At 38.6% G+C, this 24,084-nt stretch overlaps 2 protein-coding genes across 2 annotated transcripts in view; both read right to left on the bottom strand.

The window, feature by feature from the left end:
• Positions 1-24,084, bottom strand: part of ZNF804B (zinc finger protein 804B) — a 594,276-nt gene that overhangs the window by 138,323 nt on the left and 431,869 nt on the right. The window lies entirely within an intron of this gene.
• LOC118850684 (60S ribosomal protein L30) lies at positions 2,931-3,368 on the bottom strand. Its single transcript, XM_036760260.1, has one exon. It carries the CDS (start codon positions 3,301-3,303, stop codon positions 2,956-2,958), a length of 348 nt encoding a protein of 115 aa, XP_036616155.1. The 5' UTR covers positions 3,304-3,368; the 3' UTR covers positions 2,931-2,955.

Genomic DNA, 24,084 nt, shown 5'->3' on the forward strand with positions numbered 1-24,084 from the left:
GAAAAGCATACATCTCTTTATCCATTACAAGTTATTATTTTTAATCATGGATATGGCACACTTAAAAAGGGGTACCAAATTTTGGTTACACTGGACAAATTTCTGAATATAATGAACATACAAACTCAACTTTTAATTGGTCCAGAAACTTAAGTCACTATCTATTTACGTAGCTTTCCATTCATCAAAGTTATATGAAGCCTGATATAGGAGCCAGCCTTCAGGCTTCACAGACACCTAGATGATACATGAGTCAGCATAGTTGATCAAGTTAACCCACTTGACTGGGTACAATTCCTTGCCTTTACAGAAATAAGAGGAGCTGCATCCAACTAAACCAACATGATGTCTTTGCTCAATGCTCTTCATATGTTATTATCAAGTACAAATCCTTATATAAAATTTTAAATGTTTTACAAGTGTCTTATTTTGTTCCAATCCAGAACTTGAACCACCACTAGACTGGCTTGAGTCAGACCTTCCCCAGAATACTAATGATGGATTAAGCAATTGAATCATTGGAAATTGACATAGAAAATGTTAAGAATTAGTATTAGCAAAGGAATCACAATTATTAGTCCATTCTTCCCAACTTATTTAAATCTTTCATGCACTATGGTTTTATGGAACCATAGATTTAATATAAAAGGGATTCTATCATGGATTCTCACAACACTAAGAGGTAGTGAGTGCAGGAATTACACTCATTTGAAAAAAAGAGGAGGGATCCAAGATCCAAAGAGGTTGAGTCATTTGATAAAGTAATACTTCCATTAAATGGCAGACCCAAGACTCTACTTTGATCCCTGAATACTTATTCCGCTGTTTGTTTTTAACCATGCCATGCTTCCTGCAATTAGAAACGAATGTAGTATAACAGAAAAAGCACTGGATTTGGAGTCAAAGGACCTGGCCTTCCCACTTTGCTATGTGACCTTGAGTGCATCATTCCCGTTCTCTAGGACTTAGATTCTCCTGCATGATGAGTGATTGGACTAGATAATCTCCAGAGTTCTGCTAAAATGATTATATTGCTATCCCTTTACCTCTCTATCTGTTCTTTCCATGTCTCCATTGGCCAGTCACCCTCTTTATGGAGTATACTGGTGTTCCTCAAAGGTCTGCCTTATTGCTCTTCTTTTCAATCTTTACATTTTTTCCCCTTCAGCAATCTCATTTACTTCTATGGCTTCAGCTCTGACCTTTATGCAAATGACTCTCCAATCTATATCTTTGGGCCCTAAACTTTTGGAATACTTGAACTTTTTTCTCCATCTACCTCCTGAACACATTTCCTTTTTTATTTCTCTCTAGAACAATATGAGCTACAATATGAGCTTATTATCTCATTCCCTATACCTGCTTCTGTTGGACACCACTACTTCTGTGGCATTGCCAATAATTTGGTGTTATTTTTGATCCTTGAATCTCCCTTATGTAAAACATACAACTAGTTTCCACGTTCTGCTAATTCAATCTCAGCCTCCTATTTCATATTCAGCCCCCCTTTCTCCATTTCCTTTTCTCTCACTCTAGTGTCAATCCCCATTAGTATCCACATGCACCATTACAATGGTCTTCTAACAATTGTTTCTTCCTCAATTCAGTCTTTCAAAAAAAAAGTAGGATAATCATTCTTACACATAAGTGTGGGTTCAGTCATGTTTCTGCTTAAAAATCCTGGATTTTCTACTATATTTTTAGGGAAGTTCAGATTCATATGCCTGGCATAGAATGATCTAGAGCCACCCAACTCCTTACATTCCTTTAATCTTCTCAATGTTGCTAACCCTTCAGCCAAGCTTGTTTGATCTCAGCTTCCCCAAAGTGCTATGACACTTCCACCTCTATGTTTTCGCTCATTTCCCCTATATTTGGAATTCCTTCCCTTCTTCAGATGAGTTCTTCCACATTTTTTAAAGCCCCATATATGTCATGTGTTTGGGAAAACTTTCTTTGATCCCATTCATCCCCAAAAGCACTACAAAAACATCCAAGTCAGTAACAACTATACCCCTCAACAGTACACTTACCGAAAATTCATATGCACCTATACTGAAATGTATATTATAGTTGCCTGAGTTTTTTATTACTTTATTTGATTATAAGCTCAACAAGGACAGGGACTCTTTTATCTAAATTCTGACAAATGAGATAATATAGGTAAAGCCCTTAACATACTTTAAAGCGTATATACATGTTCATTCTTTTTATCATTATTATAGACATTATTTATTTCCTTTAGCACCTTCGACTTCGTTTTACATATAGTTGCTGCTGGTCCCGCAGACAACTCAAAATCAACATGTCCAGAACAGAGTTCTCCCCACCCCAAATCCATTTTACTTAGGAAGGTTCTCATTAATATCATTCACCACCCTCACAACCACCATGTCATTCTCCATCCCTCATTCTCCTATATCCCACATAGTCAATCGCTTTTCCAGTCTTATTTCTTTGTCCTCAGCATTCTTTCTGACCATCCTCTTCTTTTTACTCACACAGTCATCAACCTAATTCAGACTTTCATCACCTCTCACCTAGAGTCTTACAAAAGCCTACTGATTAGTCTTCCTGCCTCAAGTCTCTTCTCATTATAATATGCCCTCCACACAATTGCCAAGGTGATTATCCTAAAACCCAGATATGATTATGTCCTTCTTAGGCTCAATAAGCTTCATTGGCTCCATGTTACCTTGAAGATTCAATATCTACTCCTCTGTTTGGCCTTTGAAGCCCTTCACAATCTGATCCCAATTTACCTTTTCAGTTTAATTACCCATCTTTGCCAATTATTCACTCCAATGTCCAGCTATTCTAGCTTTCTTACTTTATCTCTCATCTCCTTATATTTGTATATGGCTATCTCACACCTTAGCCATGCATCAGCTCTTCCTTTCTTTTTTTTTTTAAAACAAGTTTTGGCCCGTTTATTAAAGTATATTTTTGTACAGTTTACTTCTCACTGGTCTGTTCTGGCATGCTTCTAATGATATCAGAATCACCTGGATCAATGATAGCCAGTGTACATACTCTGTAGTACTTCCCACATGCTGTACCCAATTCAATGTTATTGCCACTGTAGTGATGTACACCAGTTTTGGCCAACATAGCGTAATATTCAATCTCTGATTTCCTCAAGGCTGGGCAGTTGTTGGCTAAGATGACCAACTTGGCTTTGCCTTGTCGGATCATTTTCAGGGTCTGTTTGTAGCCCAGCACGTATTTGCCGCTTTTCATGACCAGCTGGAGCCTCGAGTTGATGGACTCCAGTGACTTTTTCGTCTTCTTTGCGGCCACCATCTTCCTGCCTGCGGTGCGGGAGGACCCTCAGCCAGAGACCTGCCGCCAAGATGGCCGGGAAGCGAGAAAGGCTCCTCTTCCTTTCTACCTCTTAAATTCCTACTTTTCTTCAAGGGTCAGTTCAAGTACTGCTTGAGATATATGAAGCCTTTCCTGATTCCCCAGCTTCTAGAGCCTCCCCCACCCAGTTCACTGCATATCTATTTTATGCACACACAGATATGTACATTCTATCTTCTATGTCTAGATTGCAAACTCATTGAAGGCAGAAGTTAACTATTTCTTCCTTGTCTGTGGCACAGTGCCCAACAAGAAATAGGTGGCTAAAATAAGCAGATATTGTTTCGTTATAAATGATCAAAACATAATGCACAAAGCGATGTGAGAAGTTAACGGTTGTTGATGAAGGTGTCAAAATTGAATTCATTACTTGGGATATCAGTTATTGTATCCAAAGTCCAAAATATTTGGTTCTCCTTCATTGGATCTTGACTCTTACATTTAATTTCTTCTTTAAAGAATGAATCAGCATCAACTAGAAAAGATTTCACTTTATTTCAACTGGTTTCTGGGTGCTTAGGCTTAATTTCCTTTCCCTTCAAGACACGTAGTTCAAAGTTCTCTAAGGAGATGTAGTTCCCATATATCGATTCAGGTCGTATTATTCAATTGCAATCTATTCTCCTCTATCTTAATAAATGCTAAGTAATGAGCCAGAGTCTCTTAGAGCCTTAACTATATGCTGGGTACTGAAGCAGTAAGTCATTGAATAAAAGCTTAAGAGCCAAAGAAAGTTAAAACAATTTCCCAAGGTACCTACCAAATTGTCAGGAAATAGCTTTTTCCACAATGAGCTTCAGCAGAACTCAACAGCCTAGTATCTCCAAACCCATCAAAATTGTCTCTTTTTTTTTCTTTCCATGCTTTCTCGGTATACATTTATTGGAGTACATTTCAATTCTCAATCCTGTCTCTTGAATATTATAGTCATTCTTGATGGCAATAGAGAATCATAGTTTTAACTAGAAGGTGCTTTGGAGGTCATTTAATTAAACCCCATAATTTCGTAGATGAAGTAACTGAGGCCAGAAGAAGTTAAGTGACTTGTCTAAGTTCACTTAGTTAGAAACAGAGCCAGATCTATAACCCAAGTCTCCTGGTGTCCTTTCACGGATGTGATGTAGCCTCCTCTATGGCACTAACAGGAAGTGAAATCACAGAGCTAGGTTGATGTTTGGTTTTCTTTTTTCCATTTCTATTAATGTCCTTTCTTTTTATATTAATATCATTCCCATATATATTCCTTCTACCCCCTTACCCAGAAAGCCATCTCTTTTAGTAAAGAATTTAAGGGTGGGGGGAACACAATTCAGCAAAACTAACCAAATGAGATGTAAATGTTTGTAAGAGGAGAAATTCCCTGGATCTAAGTAGATATACAAGATCATAAAAATAAATTTAAGAACATTCCAACAGAGATTATGCATATAGTTTTTACCTTATGTTTATGAATGGTATGGTTAAAGCTTGAGATTTTCCTTAAATTTCTGTAATGAGTAACTTACTCCACCATCTCCATCAGATATTTTCCTGTATAACTGTCCTCTCTTTTAATGTCACATTATTGGAAGTAATCTTCTACCTCCAACCTCACCATCAGCCCAAGTCCTAAGGCTTTGCTAATTCTTGACCCCAACTCTCTGAAATGCCTTTCTCCAAAGACATCGATGATGTGTTAGCTGCTAAATCCTGTGGCCTTTTCTTAGTTCTCATCCTCTTTGGCTTCTCCACAATATTAGGTACCAACTATTTCTGCTGGATACTCTCTATATCCTTGGTTTCTTTCACATTGTGCTCTCTTAATTCTACTTCTTATTTGTTTGCTACTTTTCTACGTCTTTTGCTTAATCATTCATCCTTCTCCTGACCCCTTAGGATGGATGTTACTCAGGCCTCTGTTCTGGGTTTTCTTTTCTTTCTACATGTGTTCCCTTCTCTTTTCTTTCTAGATAAAATCTCTTGAAGATATCATCAGCTCCCACAAGATGAAGTATAATCTATATGGATAATCCTGAAATCCATATGTCCAACTTTATCTTTCCCATGAAGTCTACATGTGTGACCATCTGCCAATTGGAAACCACCTCCTGATCTTGAACTAAATCTGTCCAAAACAGATCTCATTACTTCCCAACTCATCTAAACTTGCCCATTTCTAATCAGAATACTGGCATCCTCCTAGTCACCCAGATGAACATATTTCAGATCTAACATTGATTCTTCCCTATCCTTTACTACCGTATCCAATTAATTCCCCAGGTTTTGTGAATTCTACTTATACAAGTCTCATACTCCATTCATATGGTCACAACTTTAGTAAAGGTTCTCAATAACTCTTACTTTGATTGCTGTAATAGCCTTCTAACTATTCTTCTTACTTCTAAGTATCTCCATTATCCAATCTGTCTTCTCAGCAGCTGCCAAAACAATCTTCCTAGGGCAGAAGTCTGACCACATCAGTGGCAAGATAATATTAAACTCCTTAGCATAGCATGAATTCACATTTTCTAACTTCAAGTGGGCACTCACTGCCACAAGGTAGTCTATTTATTCCTCCCTAATTGAGTCTCTATATCATTTTCCCTTGGAAACTATTCAAATCATCTCTTCTTAACTCAAGCATTATACATCTCTCCTCTAATCTTTCAGCTGAGGACATTGCCACTTAACTGAGAAATTGAGGTCATTCAATAAGAGCTCCCTCTTTTACTGAGAAATTGAGGTCATTCAATAAGACCTTCCTCTTTTCTCTATTCATCTTAAAATCTGTTCCCCAACCCCCTTACACCATCCCCAACCACTTTTCTTGTCTTCCATTCTCTGACAAAAAAGACATTTCTTTCCATAAACAACCCCTCTACATATACATTTCATCCTAATCTCTCCCATCTTCTTCAGCATTTTGCAACCCCAACCATGATCCTGCTCAAATCTTTAAACTTTCTCTGTCTCCTGACTCTTTTCTTACTGTCTCCTCCATCTGTAAAAATCTTTACTTGATCCTACCATCCCCTCAAGCTATTATTTTGTTTCTCTCCTCCCTTACTCATCCAATTTCCCTGAAAAAGCTATCTGTACTTTCTCCTTCCATTTCATCTCTTCTTTCTCACTTGTCAACCCTCATCGATCTAGATTCCAACTTCAGCACTCATCTGAAAATGCTCTCCCAAAGGTACCAATAATCACCTAATTGCCAAATCTGAAGGTCTTTGCTTAGCTTCATTCTTCTCAACCTAACTGCTGCAAATGACACAGCTGACCACCCTACCCGCCTAGACACTTTCTCCTGTCTCAGTATTCTTCATAATATGTTTCCCTGGTTTTTCTATTTTCTGAGTATTCCTCCCCCATGCCCTTGATTAATTATATTCCATATCATTACCCCTAACTGTGGGTACAAGGTTCTGTACTAGACTTTCTTTTTTTTAAATCATTATTTTTAATTAACATTATATTTATGTTACAATGTAATGCTTTTATTCTTGTCATTTTAGAGTGAATTAATAAATATTTTAAAATTTTGTCAGTTTTTGTTTTTAACAAAACAGACACAAATTTGTATAATCCAAATAAACAAAAGCTTTTTGTGATCCTCAACAATTATTGGGAGGCGGGGTTGTTCTTTATTTATTTATTTATTTTTCCCCTTCAAATTTATTTATTTATTTTTAGTTTACCACACACAGTTCTACATAATTTGGAGTTCCAGATTTTCTCCCCTCCCTCCCACCTTCCACCCCAAGACAGCCTGGAATCTCATATAACTACCATGTATAACTTCGCATTGAATTAATTTATACACTAGTCAAGTTGTGGAGAAAAATTATGACCAATGGAATGAATCATGAGAAAGAAGAGATATAACCAAAAAAACCAACCAAACAAACAAACAAAAAAAACCAAAACCAAAAACAAAAGAGAAGCAAAAAAGGCAAGCATGTAGTGCGCCTCAATCTGTATTCAAACTTCACAGTTCTTTCTCTGGATGAAGATAGCATTCTCCATCGTGAGTCCCCTGGGGTTGTCCTTGTACCTTACGTTGCTGAGAAGAGTGAAGTATGTCAGGGTTGGTCCTCACATAATCCATATATCTGTGGTTGTGTACAATGTTCTCCTGGCTCTGCTCCGCTCACTCAGCATTATGTCGTGTAGGTTTTTCCAGGTTGTTATGAAGTCCGTATCATCCCCATTTCTTATGGCACAATAGTATTCCACTACCTTCATATACCCTTGTCAACCCTCATCGATCTAGATTCCAACTTCAGCACTCATCTGAAAATGCTCTCCCACAGGTACCAATAATCACTTAATTGCCAAATCTGAAGGTCTTTGCTTAGCTTCATTCTTCTCAACCTAACTGCTGCAAATGACACAGCTGACCACCCTACCCGCCTAGACACTTTCTCCTGTCTCAGTATTCTTCATAATACTTTTCCCTGGTTTTTCTACTTTCTGAGTATTCCTCCTCCATGCCCTTGATTAATTATATTCCACATCATTACCCCTAACTGTGGGTACAAGGTTCTGTACTAGACTTTCTTATCTCTCTATACTCTCTCTTGTCAATATCATCAGATCTCAAGGATGCAGCTATCATTCCCATACAGAGGATCCAGAGGTTTATATCCAGTTGCAGGCTCTCCCTTGAGCTCACTCAGGTCCTGCATCATTTATTTCCTCCTGGACATTTCAAACTCGATGTCTGAAAGACAACTCACACTTACTATGTTCCAAACTCAACTTATCTTTCCCCCCAAACTCTTCTCTTTCCAAATATCATGATGCTTACATTTGTAACCTGAGCATCATTCTGAACTCTACTCCCCTCACCTCAAATTAATTCCCATTATAATATACCCAAATAGTCATCCAGCCTTCAAGACTTTCAAACGGAGGAATCACACTATCTCCTCCCTCCAGCAGTAGACCTTTTCCTGGGTCCTTCTTTCCCACCCATCCCCATCCCAAATCCTGGTGCTTCACCTTTCAGAATAACTAACATCTACTCTGTGTATGTCCTTTGTGTACACAGTTGTGTGCATGTAGACTTTGCCACTCAGATGCAGCCTCTTGAGGGCAGGGACTAATGTTTTTTTTTTCATTTTGGGAAGGTGGGTATCCAGAGCACTTAGCACAATTCCTAGTACATAGTAAGCACTTAATAAATGTTTGTTGCCTAACTGACAACCTCTTAGAGCAGTTCATTTCAATGATGTATCATTCTCATTTTTGTGGTTCTTAAATTTTCCTCTTTGCTCCTTCCATCCATTATCCCCCTAATTCTGTCCCCTGGGTCCAAGCATAAAACAATCTCTCTTCCATGTGATTGTCCTTCAAATAGTTTAAGACAAATACCATGTCCACTTAAGTCTTCTTTCCTCTACTTCTTTCCACTGATTCTTATCTGGCAATAGATTGAAGAATTTCACCATCATGGCTGCCTTCCTCCAAGAACTCTCCAGCTTATCAATGTTTTTTTTCTAAAATATGCCACCTAAATTTCAACATAGTAATCTAGATGTGATCTGAACATGGCAGTGTTTTACACATATTATTTCTTCTGCTAATATCTCATAACTTCTCATTGGAAAGGGAAATGGCAAACCGTTCCAGTATCTTTGCCAAGAAAACCCTAAATGAGGTCACAGAGTTGGACGTGACCAAAACAACCAAACAACGACAACGTAACTTTTCATAAATCCTCCAACAGTCCTCCAAATGTGTTAGGAGCCAATTCAACTCAGAGACCTCATTTACTTTCCATCATTTCTGCTGTCTGACCCGCTCATTTTCTTTTTCAACAATTTAGGGGCTTTCTTTGTCATGTTTTAACATCTTGAAGGTAATAGTAATGTCACTGAATTCACTAACATTACTTTAATAAAGTTCACTGGCTTATGCTTTGTAGAATGGGTTGTCTTTCTTTTTTAAGTTTTTCTTTTTGAAAATAAGGACAGCTGCCCTCATCCTATTCTGCTGTACCTTTAACTTGCCCCATGATCTTCCAAAGATCACTGACAATGCCCCGATCCTCAAACCTGCTAATTCTTTCAATACCCTAAGTTCCAGTTCCCCTGAGCTCATGACTTGAGGCAGCTGATCGCTCTCAAGTTCTTCTTCTTCTTAACTTCATGACCATTCCCTAATGAGCCATTTTGGTTCCGTCGCTACCAAGACAAGAATCATTCTCAGCAGAGAAATCAGAAACAACTTAAAAGTTGGATAGTCCTACCTTCTTTCTTTTATTCATTATCATAGCTTTGTCCAGGGCAACAGTCCCATCTCTTCCCTGATCTTCCAAATTTTCCTAATATAACTAAAAACAAATGGAAAATAAAATACAAGAGCTTTCCTGTCATCCTTAGCTTTCATCATGAGCCTATGCATTGCTGACATTTACAGAACCATATCATGCTTTTGCATTCATCCTTTGTTACCTATCCTACTCACCTGCTTTTAACAAAATGAGGTTGGTTGGGTTCACAATTATGTGTTATGTGTTAGCTTTGTGACCTTGGGCAAATCATTTATCTCTTCTAGGCCTTAGCTTACCCTTTTGGAAAGTGGGGGTAATACCACATGCACTACCTAGATCTGCAGAGATCAATCTGTAAATGGTAAAAGACCCATTAGATAAATATAACATGTCCCTAAAGCCTTAGTTCAATTTTAAAAGCTGAAAACTACACTAAGACTTTTGGGACACAATGTATAGAGCAAAAACCAGGGGATTTGGAGTCAAAGGACCTGGGTTCCTTCCCTGGTTCTGCTATCTAGGACTTGTTTGTAATCTTGAATTTACTCATTAGGGCTTCAGTTCACTTACATGTACCACAGGGGGATTAGATCTAGTGGCATCTAAAGTTCCTTCCAGATCTAAATCCATGATCCTACTACACCATCAAGGGGAGTCTGAGACAGAACATATTGTTTGCAGTTGGGTAGAATGAGGGAAGTCATGATGAAGGAGAGAATGCCTGAGTTAGACCCTGAAGTATGGGAGTGAGATTTAGGGAAATATAGATATAAAGCCGATGCCTACCCCAATACCTTGCACATAATAAGGCACTTTATAAATTATTGGTTGCATAGAATTGAATTAAATGTAAGTGTGGAGGTGGCAAAGTGTAAAGATGCTAAGTAGCCAAGATTAGCTAGAATGTAGTATGAGACAAGAAGGGAAGGGAGGGGCAAGGAAACAAGCATTTATTAAGTACCCACTGTGAAGCAGCTAGATCGTGCAGTGAATTGAAGTCCTGGAGTTAGGAAGACTTGAGTTCAAATCCATCCTCAGTCACTTACTAGCTATGTGAAAGTGGGCAAGTCACTTAACACTGTTTGCCATCTGTAAAATGAACCAGAGAAAGAAATGGCAAACCACTCCAATATCTTTGCCAAAAAAACCTTGAACGGGGTCACCAAGAGTTGGACATGACTGAAAAATAACTGAAGAGCAACAAGCACCTATTATGAGCCAAGTGCTGTGCTAAAAAAGCTTTACAAATATTATCTCGTTTCATTCTCACAACCACCCTGGAAAGTAGATGCTTTTTGAAAATAGATTTTTTCACAGATTTTTATTTTTTAAATTTTAACAGATTTTTAAAAAAATTACAGATGAGGAAACTGAGGCAGACAGAAATTAATTAACTTACTTAGGATTATACAGCTAGGTAAGAAGAGAAAGGCAAGTCATTGCCCAGTGGTGGAAGGCATTGGATTTCAAGATGAGGAGTTTAAACTATTTGGTAGAAAGGAGAAGCCACTCAAAGGTCATGAGGAGGAGGATGATATGATCAGAGCTGCAGGCTAGATTAATCTGGCAGTGAGTGTAACACAGTTTAGATCCTGGAGAGACTGAAGCTAGGGAGGCTGGTTAAAAGGCTAATACAATCGTCTCAGCAGGAAGTAATGAGGGCCTGAGGTCAATGTCTCTGACACCAGTTTTAGCTTTCTTGCCACTGAGTGATAAGCCCTTCCCTAGAATAACTGGGTGCTAAACCAAAAGCAGAAAATTAGTCTAAATCCTATTAGGGGCAGGTACTCGGTGGTTCTCCCAGAAATTGATCTCGATAGACCAAATGTTCCTGTCCTTACGTATTTAACCGACGGGTTTGTGGTATAGATGTTCTCTTTGCAATCTAGAGAGAGGAGGGGGAGGGGGGAAAAGAAAAGATACTAAAATAGAGACTCTGTAACTAGAAGATCCATCAGAGAAAATAGAGCAGGACACTTAAGAGATTGAGGTGAATTCACTTAAGAAACAATTCATCAATAGATGCAGTCAGTACAACGTAAGTTATTAGATTCTTCTAGGTATTGTCTGTCTGAAGCAATGGTCTGTGGAGTGTGATTATTCTGAATTCTATTAGTAAATCCCTAAGTGCCTGCATTTCTGTTATGAAAGTTTTCCTGTGTAAGCCAGGTCTTTACCTTATTCTTTAAAGGGATCATGGATCTAATTTTCATTTTATCTTAGGAACTACTGATCATAGCTCTCCAGGCACATAAGTTTATTAGGAAATCACTCAAATGGCCTCATCCAAACGTTATTTTTGACTGGTGAGCAGGGTTAGGAGTAAGGTAAAAACGAAGCTCTGAATTTTCCCAGGAGAAGCACTTTGACTTTTTCTCCAGTGGGTAGCCAGATTGATTTCTGTCTCTCATCAGTGACTCACTTTCCATTCCACTTTCTGGTAGTACTCCAAGAAAAGGACCACTGGCCCAATAGCATGACTTTAGGTACAGTCATCCCCCACTCCCACCTCTGGGAGATCTGCTGAATGTGATTATTCAACTGTAGGACCTTCATGCCACATTCCCAAATACCCCTAGGGACATGGGAATCTTTCACATGGGCTGGATATTTCAGAAGCAAAAAGTTAAGTGCAGAGGAGTCTGTCCTGCTTTGTTGGGCTACAACATATCAATCCACAGGCTACGCCTTTGTTAGTAAGGCTTCCCTGTGCCAATACCTCAAATGTTTAACTCCTGATTAATGTATATGCGTCTTTCCTCCTGACATTAATGATGTTCCTATCCATTCTGCCCTGGCTACTCTTTCCTTCTTAAAATTGCATATGATATAAAATACTTGGGAGTCTGTCTGCTAAGAAAACCCAGGAACTATATGAAAAATATTACAAAACATTTTTCACACAAATAAAGACAGATCTAATCAATTGGAGAAATATTAATTGCTTATGGGTAGGGTGAACCAATATAATAAATATGAAAATTTGTTCTAAATGAATTTGTTTATTCAGTGCCATGCTAATCAAACTAAGAAAGCATATTTTATAGAAGTAGAAAAAATTGACAAAATTCATCTGTAAGGACAAAAAGTCAAGAATATTTAGGGAATCAATGAAAAAAATATGAAAGAAAGTAGCCTAGTAGTATCAGATCTCAAGTTGTACTACAAAGTAGTAATCACCAAAACAATTTGGTTCTGGAGAAGAAATAAAGGAGTAGATTAGTGGAATATATTAAGTATGCAGCACATCTTAGGAAATCACAATAGCAATCTAGTACTTGATAAAGCCAAAGATCCAAGCTTTTCAGACAAGAACTCATGATTTGACAAAAACTGCTGAGAAAACTGAAAAGCAATTTGGCAGGAACTAGATACAGAACAACATCTCACACCATATACCAACATAGGGTCAAAATGAATACATGATTAAGACATAAAGGGTGACAGCATAAGCAAATTACAGGAGCATGAAAACCTTTACTTGTCAGAGCTATGGATAAAGGAAGAATTTATGACCCAAGAGATAGAGAGGATCAAAGATGGTAAAATAGATAAATATGAGTAATTAAATTTAAAAGTTTTGTACAAACAAAACCAATATAGCCGAGATTAGAAGGAATGTAGGAAGCTGGAGGAAAACATTTTACAGCAAGTTTCTCTGACAAAGGCCTCATTTCTCAAGTATATAGAAAACTGAGGCAAATTTATAAGAATATGAGTCATTCCCCAACTGACAAATGGTCAAAGGATATGAACAGGCAGTTTTCGGAAGAAGAAATCAAAGCCATCAATTTTTGTTGTTGTTTAGTTGATCAGTTATATCCCACTCATCTCCTTCTCTACTTCATTTTACAGATGAAGAAACTGAGGCAAACAGGGTTAAGTGATTTGCCCGGTATTGTGCAGCTAGTAAGTGTCTGAGGCCAAATTTAAACTTAGGTCCTCCTGACTCCAGGGCTGACAGTGCCACCTAGGTGCACCTAAGCTATTAATAGTCATACGAAAAAATGTTCTAAGTCACTTTTGATTAGAGAAATGAAAATTAAAACAACTCTGAGGTACCACCTCACACCTATCAGATTGGCTAATATGGCGGAAAAGGAAAATGACAAACGTTGGTGGGGATGCAGAAAAATTGGGACACTAATACACTGTTGTTGTAGTTGTGAACTAATCTAACCATTCTGGAGAGCAATTTGGAACTATGCCCAAAGGGCTACCAAATTGTATATACCCTTTGGCCCAGAAATATGACTACTAGGTCACCATTCAAGAGAAATCAAAGAAAAAGGACCTATATGTACAAAAATATTTCCATCAGCTCTTTTAGTGGCAGCAAACAATTGAACATTGATCAATTGGAAAATGACTGAATACGTTGTGGTATATGTTGGCTTAGAATACTGTTGTTCTCTAGGAAATAACGAACATGATGTTTTCAGAAAAACCTGGAAAGACTTACTTGAACTGATGCAAAGTGAAGTAAGCAGAACTAAGAGAACACTGTATACAGCAACACTGCACCATGATGATGTGAATAATAGCTATTCTTAGCAACACAATGATCTAAGACAATTTCAAAGGGCTTGAGATGAAAAATGCTATCCACCTTCAGGGAAAGATCTGATGGAGTCTGAATGCACAATAAAACACTCTGCTAACTTTTTTCTTGCTCTTTTGTTTTACATGATTTCACATGTGTAATTGATATCATGTTTCTTGCCTTCCTAAAGGATGAGAGAGGACTAGGAGAAAATCTGGAACACAAATTTTTCAAAATACGTTAAAAATAAATAGATGATTTTTAAAAGAAAATCACTTTGAGGATGATTGATTCATGGATAGTTTTCTTGCACTTCAGATATACACTTGAACGAGAGAGTGAGGGAGGGAAGGAGGGATGGGGGGGAGAGAGAGAGAGAGAGGGAGGAAGAGGGAGAGGGAGGGGGAGGGAGAGAGAGAGGGAGAGAGAGAAAATCAGAATGAATGAGAAATAGAAGAGCAAAAATAACATGATCAGACTTCCCGGAGACACACTAATTCCACAGAGTGTCAACTTGCAGAGACTATCCTCAAGCCTGCAGCCCCTGTTGGGAGCCATGTAATATCAGGGGAGCCACATGGCCTCAGGAATGTTGGCTAACAAGGGCAATGTTGCAGTGATGATGAGTTTTTGGGCCAAGCCAGAAGCTGGGGAACAAGGGTTGGCAACAGCAAAGTGACAGTGGAATGGCAAGAGTGGTGCTGGCAGATCAAAATATAGGTTTCCCAGGCACACAGGGAACATCTTGGATCAAGGCTGCTGGAGAGAAGAGGAGGTTTGGACCAAACCGATGAGTTTGGGAAGAGAACAACAGTCAGAGTAGCCTGCTCTGGAGAGACTCACAATGTGGCAAAATAAACTTAGATCTTGTCCTTCACTAATCATAAATTTTGCAGGGCTAGGATGAGGGAAGAAGAATTGACTCTATAGTAAGTCAATGCTTTCTCCTGAAGGGATATCTTCAACCCTAGCATACTATAGGATTACTGTATTTTGGTTCTTGGGAAGCCCTTGGGAGAAAGAAGAATTTTTTTGGGGGGAGAAGGAAGAGGAGGGTTGTTAATCACTTAAGGGTTCTCTGGTCTTTTGAGGTTTATTTTTGTTGTTGTTATTGTTGGTTTCTAAGGATCATAGTGGAATGGAGGACTGGCCAAAAGACTCAGTCCTGAGACCATGCGTGCATTTGGCAGGCTCTTCAAAGTGTGTTATAATGTGAATTGGAGGGGCCCCACTTTCTATTTCAGAATTCACAGGTACACTATAACTGTTTCTAGCTCGTTTACCATTTGATGAAGAAATAGGTTTTTGACTGGCTGCTGGGTGTGCATTTAGAAGGCATGAAGCAGGGTCTTTCCCCTCACCCTGACTCCAATGGTGATCAAAGCAAGGACTAATGTAAGCCTCCAAATGTAGTCCCTGGTTACACTAGACAGGCAATTTGCACAAGGAGGTCACTGCTTCCACTGCTATGATCTCTCTCTACCCAAAAGCTCATAGGAGTCTCATAATGAGAAAACATCTAGTGTAATAAACTATCCTCATCTGTAAAGTGAGTATAATAATAGCACTTTTCTCCCAGGGTTTTTGTGAAGCTCAAACAAGACAACAATTGTAAAGCACTTAGCATGGTGCCTGGCACAAAGTAAGTATCATATAAATGTGAAGAGGAAGAGGAAGAGGAAGAGAAGAAGAAATAGTAGTAGTAGTGGTGGCAGAAGAAGAAGTAGTAGTAGTCGTCGGTGTGGTCATCGTCATTGTTGTCATCATTGTCCAACCCATTCATTTTATAGAAGTGAGGATTGAAGCCCAACAGGTTTAAATGAATTCACCAAAGTAACACAGGTAAATAAAATCAGAGGGGAAAAGTGGACTCAAATCTTCTCACACCAAATATAGCCTTTTCTACTAAAGACATTTCTATAGTTGATGTATTGTTAGCCCTAATGCTTGCATGGGTTCTAAGAGCCTCTTCCTTTTTCTCATGGGGACTCAGATGTATGCCAAATGCAGATGCTCCTACATGAAAACTTTATTGAGGGATGTGAGTAAAAGAAGACTTTAACTAAGACAATCCCAGGATTGAACTCTGTCCATGAAAACATAAAGCCAAGGCTCCAGTCCAGAGACTATACAGGTTTATGTATGTCTGGCAGACTAACCACAGGTTAGGAAAATCAGGTAACAATTGCTTGATATTAATGGAAAATTAGGTAATTCTAAATAAATGAAATTGGTATTTCTGGCTGCCATACAAAATCATTACTTTGATTTTTAGTACAGTGGGAGAAGGGGAAAGGGGGAGAGAGAGTAAGAAAGAACTGAGTTACAGTGACCAATATGTCATAGCTACCCCCTGTAACTGACACATAGCTTTATTGATCTCTGAGCTAGGAAAATAAACTATGGTTCTTTGTTGTCATGGTTTCCATGGTTTCCAACAAGTTCAAGTTTCACTAGCTCCTTAGAATTCCATGGCTGCCTCTTCTGGAGATTATCCATTTCTATGAAATTCTCATTTTTATTTTTGAAAAATTATCTGTTAATTGCTTAATGCTTTCTTAATCATGGAAACAATTGAAATGTAAGGAGTGTTTTATATGTGTGAAACCTTTACATATATTATTTCATTTTTATCTCACAAGCACCCTGTGAGGTAGATACTACTCGATTTCAGCTCTATTTTGCAGAAGAGGACACTGAGTCTTAGGGAGATTAAGGGATATGTCTGTGGTCTCACAGCCTAACCACCAGAGGCAAAATCTGAATCTAAATTTTGCCTGGTACCAACTCAAGCATTCTTGCCACTACTTTATTCTGATTCCATTGTATTTCCATGGATTTTTAAAGGTTTTAAAAAGGGAAACTATAGGCAGTTTATTTTGCATCACCACCTACTTACCAACCAGGAAGGTGGAATTGACTGAATTTAGTGGTCCTACTTTGTGATAGGATAAATATCTACCAGAGTTCTGTTCCCTCTCAGGGAGATTAGGCTAGTATTTTGTCTGAAAGTGTAAAAATTCTTTTGCAAAAACATTTGACTTTCCCAGGGGAACAAGTCTCAATGTTGCCATGGAGTCTTGGTAGACTCAGGTCATGTTGAGCTATTCCTGATCTTTGAAGGACTTAGAAAGACCCATCTACCTGGAGGAGAGGACCTTCAGACTTGTCAGATATATCAAGGTTTTAGAAGTCACTGTCTTGCCCTAATGGTCAAACCATCTATGTTTGGAGACTATGGTGAGGTAGGGGAAACATCTACCCAAGCTGAGTGCTACAGCCATGAAACCTTTCTTTCGTTAACTATTGAATCACCTATGGAACATCCCACTTCCTTCCAATATTCGACTTAAGCCATCATGTAACAGACCTACATAGACCTATATAGGTCTGACCATGTGACAGACCTGATATAGGCCTAGCTCATGATGTACTCTCTCCTTCCTTATTTCAGCCTGCCCCCACCCAGGGGCTTCCCTGACTTCCTTCAAGTCTCAGCTAAAACCCCAGCTTCTTCTGTAATAATATTTCTTAATGCCAGAATGTTCCCTTTGTTGAATATCTCCAGTTTATCCTGCATACACCTTATTTGTACATAATTGTTCGCATGTTGTTTCCCTCATTAGACTGTAAGCTCTTTGAGAGCACAGACAGCCATTGGCCTTTATTTATATCCTCAGCACTTATCGTAGTGCCTACAGAGTATATGCATAAGATGCATTTTATAAATTCTAGTTAAATGACCAGCTATTAATACACTTTAATAGGATTTTTAAAAAGAGATAAAAACATTGTTTGGTCATTCCCCATACCAAGACGATCATAACCCTTCCAAATGAACTCATGCACTCGTTCTGTTCATGAGTTACTTTGGGAAAAAGTAAATTCCTTACTTTAAGATTCAATGAGGGAGGGAAAAGGGCCAAAGGGAGTTCTTTTGCATTTCACTAGGCTGGTCCTTTTGATGTGTGGTCTTCCCCCTATCAGAATGTAAGCCCCATGAGGTGAGAGGCTGCCTCTTTTTGCATGTATTTGTATCCCCATCACTTCATGTATTGCCTGACACATGAAAGAGCTTAAATAAATGTCTGTGCCTGCTTGATTGCCTGGTCTACAGGCAATTTAGAACAATTAAAATAGACTTATATCAAGCAACACAAATAGATGAAAGTTATGTGACCAATGCTTTACTTTCTGCTGTTAGTCCTGTTCTTGAAGCTTTTCTGTCCCTTTGTGTCTTGGTAAGAACTCCCTCAACATGCCCTTCAGAAAGCCCAGGTCATGTTCACACCACAAGGAGGCAGCAGAGTAAGATTTGAGTCAAGACTGTCAATATGAAATTTCTTAAAGATTCCAGATTGGGTTTTAATGATTTCAATTACTGTACGTCTTTTGCGCACAGCTAGATAATCTTCACATCCTGATACTCTCAGAAGTAATTCTGTAGTTCGACAGGTACATTATCACATCCCTCCAAGAGGGATTAGGCTATAAGACCCTCTTACAGTCTCATTACTGACAAACATTCATTGATTTTCTCTTCTTGATCATCTTTTGGGTATGTTGAAATTCACGAAAAGTAGATTCCATCAACATCCCTGACCACGTACTGATGTTTACAGATGTTACATGGTAATAATGCTCCTAGGGGATGATGGTTTAATGTCTCTCTGTTGGAGGATAATGAGTTTAAACATCATTTGGAAGCTCAATGATCTCTTTATTTGGAGACTGATTCAGAGCATGTTGAAGATCCCAATTCATTCTGGTTCCCTGCCAAAGGCTTCATGAAAGGGGCTAACACAACATAGGATGCAAGAAGTAAAAGGAAAATATGTTTCACTTTTGCAACTTTAAATTGGAAAACAAGAACATTCAAAACATGTCCTAGCCTAAATGAATCTGAGTAGATAATTTTGGGCATTGGATCTTTGACCCTATAGCTATTTGAATTAATTTTCTCATTGAAATTACTTTGTATCTACATGCTTCTGGATTAAAGCTATCTTGTTTTGAAAGTACCATTAGTATTAAGAAAATCACTTGTTTCTCTCAAAGTGCTTGTAATTCATTTTAAATATAGTGAACTGTCTTTACAGAAACCAGAAATAAATTGATCATGTCACTGAATTTCTGAAATTTTGTCTACGTGGTGGTCTTAGGCTCAGTGTAGATCCAATTTTAATCATCCTATATGCTGAAATCAGGATTGAAATATAATTGTTTCACACTAGTGCAACATTTCCCCCTCATGTTTTCTAATTTATTCATGAATCTTTTGTTCCATGACCAAATGAGATATTGCAAACCCTTTGGCTAATAAAAGATCGGTGAAATATTAAACACAAGAGTTCTAAATATTATTTACTTCTTAAAAATATTATGGCATTTTGGACCTCAAATCCTTCTTAAAAATGCACATAACCCCAGATCTGAAACATTGTACTTCTTACCAAGGATAGAAGAAATGGAAATTCTCATTTATATGTCTTTTAGTTTTAATACAATTGTTCCTTTAAAATAAAGCTAAGATCCTATGACTTAATTTATTACCATATATAAACTATAGCAATTGTGGAGTTGTTTGTCTGGCTAGGAGGAAAAATAATAGAGCCAGGTTAAGACCTCTTCAGAGCAGAGCTATGAGGCACTGGGTAATTTCCCTTGTGTATCTATGTTTGAGGATATTTCCCAAGGGAAGTCTTATGCATTATAAGCTGAATGGGGTCTTGGACACAAAAAACGCTAAAGAGCTTGGGAAATGATGACTTTGTGTCTCAAGGTCAGCAGCCGCTGGGTTCTTGACTGGACGTAGCTGTTTTAGAGATCTGTGGACCATCAGTACAGGTCATGACACAGATAAGCTGAAACTGGAAGAACTCATCAACTCATTTCTAAGTAACTAGAGAAAGCTTCATTGAACCATGTCCCTTGTCCTTTAAAGAAGAGCCTTCAACTACAAATTCAGAGCTATTTGATGAACCTGAGGCACAGGTTATCACAGAGCATTCCCTAGGTATCCTATATGGGGCAGCAAGCAGTATGGCCACAGAATAGTCAGATGCTTAAGGGTTCTAACTACCATAGGCTCACTTACAACTATGAAGGGAGGTGATCAACAGATATACAGATGGAAGCAACACAAGCAGGAAACTCAAGGGCTGATACTTATTTTCAAGATGATATGATAAGGATGTAGTATCCCTAGTTGGGATGTTTTCTCTAGTCTGAATTATCAGCTAAGAGTGTTGGGCTATACATAGAAGTATACACAGGAAGGTTTACAACTAATTCGGTTCATACTACATTCTACACTGGGTTAGGATGGGTGGATGGATGGATAGATAGATAGATACACACACACACACACACACACACACCACCAGTTCTTCTCCTTATTCCCTATATAAGTCAGTTTCTGATATCTCTCTCATCGAGTACAACTAAGCAGGAGGAGAGACAATTCGTGGTTTCTGTTAGACATGAACATACTGAATGATGCTTACAGATGATAAAGGGACAAAATATATTTTTCATAACCAAAGCATATTAAAAATGAAGTTAGATAGTAGAAGCAAAATGACTGCAAATATAGAAGCTTCATCTTAATATCGTATATTTCGGTACTGGATACCACACCTGTTTGTTTTTGAAGAGAACAAGGGAAAAAAGAAAGATGCCTCTCATATCCTTTGGGCTAATGTAACTGAGCAAATATTAATTCAAAAAGTACCTCTGAAACTTGAGTTTCCTTATAGGTATAATAGCTACATGGGGAGTGGGCACAGAATTAAAGAGTATGGGTTGGACACAGGGCAGATCTCTTTACTTTTTTTTTTTTGACAAAGCCAAAATTTTATTTTCCTGTTTTTTTAAAATTTATTAAATATATTTAGTTTTCAGCATTGATTTTCACAACAGTTTCAATTACAAATTTTTCCCCATTTCTACCCTCCCCCCACTCCAAGATGGCATATATTCTGGTTGCCCCGTTCCCCAGTCAGCCCTCCCATCTGTTACCCCACACCCCTCCCATCCCCCTTTCCTTTCTTTTGTAGGGCAAGATAAATTTCTATGCCCCATTGCCTGTGTATCTTATTTCCTAGTTTAAGCAAAAACTTTTTTTTGTTGTTGTTGTTTTTGAACGTCTGTTTTTAAAACTATGAGTTCCAAATTCTCTCCCCTCTTCCCTCCCCACCCACCCTCCCTAAGAAGGCAAGCAATTCAACATAGGCCACATGCGTATCATTATGTAAAACCCGTTCACAATACTCATGTTATGAAAGATTAACTATGTTTTGTTCCTTCCTAACCTATCTCCCTTTATTGAATTTTCTTCGTTGACCCTGTCTCTTTTTGAAAGTGTTTGTTTTTGATTACCTCCTCCCCCCGTCTGCCCTCCCTTCTATTGTCCCCCCTTTTTTTATCTTCTTCCTCCTTCTTTCCTGTGGGGTAAGATACCCAATTGAGTGTGTATGGTATTCCCTCCTCAGGTCAAATCCAATGACAGCAAGATTTACTCATTCCCCCTCACCTGTACCCTCTTCCCTTCCTACAGAACCACTTTTTCTTGCCACTTTCATGTGAGATAATTTATCCCATTCTATCTCTTCCTTTCTCCCTCTCTCAATATATTCCTCTCTTATCCCTTAAATTGATTTTATTTTTTTAGATATCATCCCTTCATATTCAACTCACCCTGTGCCCTTTGTGTGTGTGTGTGTGTGTATACACACACCTACATATATACATACATAGACACAAATATGTATATATATGTATACACACATATGTATATATGCATATTCCTTTCAACTACTATGATATTGAGGTCTCATGAATCATACACATTATCATTCTATGTAGGAATGTAAACAAAATAGTTCAACTTTAGTAAGTCCCTTATGATTTCTCTTTCTTGTTTACCTTTTCATGCTTCTCTTGATTCTTGTGTTTGAAAGTCAAATTTTCTATTCAGCTCTGGTCTTTTCAGTGAGAAAGCTTGAAAGTCCTCTATTTTATTGAAAATCCATATTTTGCCTTGGAGCATGATACTCAGTTTTGCTGGGTAAGTGATTCTAGGTTTTAATCCTAGCTCCATTGACCTCCAGAATATCGTATTCCAAGCCCTTCGGTCCCTTAATATAGAAGCTGCCAGATCCTGTGTTATCTTGATTGTTTTTCCACAATACTCAAATTGTTTCCTTCTGGCTGCTTGCATTATTTTCTCCTTGACCTGGGAGCTCTGGAATTTGGTGACAATGTTCCTAGGAGTTTTCTTTTTGGGATCTATTTGAGGAGGTGACTGGTGGATTCTTTCAATTCCTATTTTACTCTCTGGCTCTAGAATATCAGGGCAATTCTCCTTGATTATTTCTTGAAAGATGATATCTAGGTTCTTTTTTTGATCATGGCTTTCAGGTAGTCCAATAATTTTTAAATTATCTCTCCTGGATCTATTTTCCAGGTCAGTGGTTTTTCCAATGAGACATTTCACATTGTCTTCCATTTTTCATTCCTTTGGTTCTGTTTTATAATATCTTGATTTCTCATCAAGTCACTAGCTTCCACTTGCTCCAATCCCATGTTTAAGGTAGTATTTTCTTCAGTGGTCTTTTGGACCTCCTTTTCCATTTGGCTAATTCTGCCTTTCAAGGCATTCTTCTTCTCCTCACTGGCTTTTTGGAACTTTTTTGCCATTTGAGTTGGTCTATTTTTAAAGTGTTGTTTTCTTCAATATTTTTCAGTATTTTCGGGGGGTCTCCTTTAGCAAGTCATTGACTTGTTTTCCATAGTTTTCTTGCATCATTCCCATTTCTCCTCCCAATTTTTCCTCTACTTCTCTAACTTGCTTTTCCAACTCCTTTTTGAGCTCTTCCATGGCCTGAGGCCAGTTCATGTTGTTCTTGGAGGCTTTTGGTATAGGCTCTTGCACTTTGTTGACTTCTTCAGGCTGTATGTTTTGGTCTTCTTTGTCACCAAAGAAAGATTCCAAAGTCTGAGACTGAATCTGGGTGCATTTTCGCTACCTGGTTGTGTTCCCAACCAACTTACTTGACACTTGAGTTTTTCAGCAGGGTATGACTGCTTGTAAAGAGTACTTTGCTCCAAGCTTGAGAGGATGCGCCATTGATTTCAGAGCTATTTCTATATAGCTAGCTCTGCCACCCCAGCACTCCTCCTTCCTCAAGTACCACAACCCAGACCTGGCGCACATCTTCAGCAGGCTCTTCACTCCTGCTCTGAAACACCACTTAATTCCTCCCAGCACATGGGCCTGGAGCCGCAAGTAACTGCAGCTGAAGTTCTGTAGCTGCACCTCCCCTGCTGCCCCTGTGGCAGTGGTCAAACCGTGAACTCTGTCCCCAGCATCTTTTCCCACTAACCTTCTATGTTGTCTTTGGTGTTTGTGGGTTGAGAACTCTGATAACTGCTACAGATCACTGATTCAGGGTGCTAGGGCCTCTTCTGCCCAGCTCCTGGTCTGGCTGGTCCCACTGCCTCTCATGCTGAGCTCTGCTCCCTTCCACTGCGTGCGCGATAGACCTCATCCAGCGACCATCTAGGCTGTCCTGGGCTGGATCCCTGCTTCCCTCTACTATTTTGTGGGTTCTGCAATTCTAGAATTTGTTCAGAGCCATTTTTTATAGGTTTTTGGAGGGACATGGCGGGGAGCTCACGCAAGTCCCTGCTTTCCAGCCGCCATCTTGGCTCCACCCCCGGAAGTGATCTTTTTACTTTTTACAACTACAAGTCACTTAAAATTTCAGAATATTTAGAGGATCATGGAAAAGTTTGACATATCAGCCTCCTAAGAAGAGAACTAGGAATAAATGTTTAGTACCAGTGGGCATTGGGACAGGGGGAGAATAGAAAAAGAGAGATTAAGTAAATGGTACATTAGTTTCAGGGATGGATAGCC

The sequence above is a fragment of the Trichosurus vulpecula genome, chromosome 5 (genome assembly GCF_011100635.1).
Source record: "Trichosurus vulpecula isolate mTriVul1 chromosome 5, mTriVul1.pri, whole genome shotgun sequence".
In the NCBI taxonomy this organism is placed as follows: Eukaryota; Metazoa; Chordata; class Mammalia; order Diprotodontia; family Phalangeridae; genus Trichosurus; species Trichosurus vulpecula.

Excerpts from the sequence above, each read along its gene's own strand:
- LOC118850684 (XM_036760260.1), bottom strand. The coding sequence starts at position 3,303 with ATGGTGGCCGCAAAGAAGACGAAAAAGTCACTGGAGTCCATCAACTCG.